Below are 2223 nucleotides of genomic sequence, written 5' to 3'. Positions count from 1 at the left end.
CTAGCAGTAACTATGAACTTCATGTGGACGGTTTTTTATGAGCATCATAATTCTTTAATGAATAGCTCCAGCTTTGTCGCTCAATGTGCAGGAAACCATCAAAAAGATTACTGTTTTAATCTTGGAACCAGAGGAGTTTTAACCATTTGTCCTACAGTAATTATTATTATGAACATGTTGTTTTCCTCGCCATGCCGTTTTTAACAAGCATATAAAAAAGCATCAGAGCAGAGAATATCCAATCAAACTACCGCATTTGATGGCGATGCCTACCGCGATTCTGGCCAAGTTCTGCCTATAAAAGTTGTGTAAATCCAGCTTATTGGGCATACTTGTTCTGCAAGATGGCGCTCATTACTAAAACAATGAGAGTTTGTGCTGTCCTGTTCTTCTTGTGCACTGGTATTTGTTTTACTGCTAAAGCTCAGGATTTTGATTTCTTCTACCTGGTTCAGCAGGTAATGTTATAACAGACTCTCTCACAGTAGTTAAATCTGCAATCCAGCCGTCTTTCTTTCATTTCACTAAAGGATTATGGACCCCTGCATAAACATTTGGTGCAATGGGGAGACCCCCGTTTCTCTTTTAGACAGCCTGTGTACCAATATCATACCAATATATACCAATAGGCTAGAGGAGATCCAAAAACAATGTATACCAATATCATAGACCTAGATTATTTGCATAAATTATATCAAATTATAGTGCATTTCTTCTGTTTTAAAATAATCCAGATTTGAATGTGAGATTTTTCTTCAATGTTTCAGATCAAAATCTATGATCCATCTCTTACTTCATATTTCTTGAGGATAAAACATCTAAACTATCTCAAATTTGATGAGAAATTCATACATTAAAATCTAAATATCATAGTTCTGCAAGAAACAATTACTCTCAAGTATACATTTCATGAAAATTTTATAATTTTGTTGTGTACAGTGGCCAGGATCTTACTGCGATACATCAAATGGGTGCTGCTATCCTTCCACAGGGAAGCCTGCATCAGATTTTTCAATCCATGGTCTATGGCCAAATTATAATGATGGCAGTTACCCTTCTAACTGTGATCCCAACAGCCCCTTTGATCCTTCACAGGTATTAATTGCATCATGTTCTTATAGTACATAGTTTCTGGTATAAATTGTGTGCATTTATGGAAGTCTAATTTATTTTATTATTTATTGAGATTAATTATGATTATGTGTTAAGCTGGAGTAGATCTGAAGTCAAGATCTCCAAGATAAGAGGTTCACAATTTCTGATTGTGTTCTAGACTCTTGCCTTACTCTTCAGAGAGATTTGTTTTATAACAGATAATACTAAAAATTGGACGTTGCGCATTGCAGATAAGTGATTTGAAAAATCAGATGAGCACGAAATGGGGATCACTGGCATGTCCAAGCAGCAATGGTGTGAAATTTTGGGAGCATGAATGGGAGAAACATGGGACATGCTCAGAGAGTGTATTGAACCAACATGATTATTTTGCAGCTGCACTGAGTCTGAAAGATAGTGTTGATGTTCTTGGTGCCTTGGAAAATGCAGGGATCCATCCAGATGGGGGACAGTACAGTGTGGGCAGCATAATGGATGCATTGAAACAGGGCACTGGCTTTACAGCAGGGGTTGAATGCAATTCAGATGATTCTGGAAACAAGCAATTGTATCAAATATATTTGTGTGTTGATTCCTCTGGATCTAAGTTGATAGATTGCCCTACTCTCCCTCAGGGCAAGTGCTCTTCTTCTGATTCTCAAGTTGAATTTCCTTCCTTCTAAAGACGTATTTTATTATGTGCAACTCATTCTATATAATTAATGTCATTAAAATGATTGAATGAATGAAATATTTTAATAATGTCCACGAGGCCCAAGCACCAACGTCTGGAATCTTAGTTCTTTTGTAAATATTTCCTTAGATCTGGTCTTCCACAGTGAATGATTTTTCATTTTTAGTATTCAATTGATTGTGTGTAAGTTTAAAGGATTTAGTTGTTGAGCATCTTAATTTCTCTCTGTTAAGATGTCATTTATTTCAGGACAATTTCAAATCACATCTAATTTTTTAGAACAGCTTACTTGAGAGGTACTCTGTCTATAACAATGATTTCAGATTCACATCATAGAAATTGATGTTCATCGGTATGCTTTTTATTGGACAGTCTGTAATAATTACTAAGAAAATAGATCTTAGTTGTACCAAGTTATATTTTATTTGGGGACA

General features: G+C 35.6%; 1 protein-coding gene across 1 annotated transcript; it reads left to right on the top strand.

Moving 5' to 3' along the window:
* The first annotated feature begins 225 nt into the window (after positions 1-225).
* Positions 226-1857, top strand: RNS1 (ribonuclease 1). Its single transcript, XM_089803229.1, has 3 exons — positions 226-458; positions 940-1095; positions 1347-1857. Exons 1-3 carry the CDS (start codon positions 345-347, stop codon positions 1776-1778), a joined length of 702 nt encoding a protein of 233 aa, XP_089659355.1. The 5' UTR covers positions 226-344; the 3' UTR covers positions 1779-1857.
* The last annotated feature ends 366 nt before the right edge of the window (positions 1858-2223 follow it).

The sequence above is a fragment of the Cupressus sempervirens genome, chromosome 10 (assembly GCF_028749045.1).
Source record: "Cupressus sempervirens isolate cs-2001-9-10 chromosome 10, ASM2874904v1, whole genome shotgun sequence".
NCBI classification, from domain to species: domain Eukaryota; kingdom Viridiplantae; phylum Streptophyta; class Pinopsida; order Cupressales; family Cupressaceae; genus Cupressus; species Cupressus sempervirens.
Note: the sequence above shows the minus strand (reverse complement) of the source record. Positions and strands in the feature narration are given on the sequence as shown.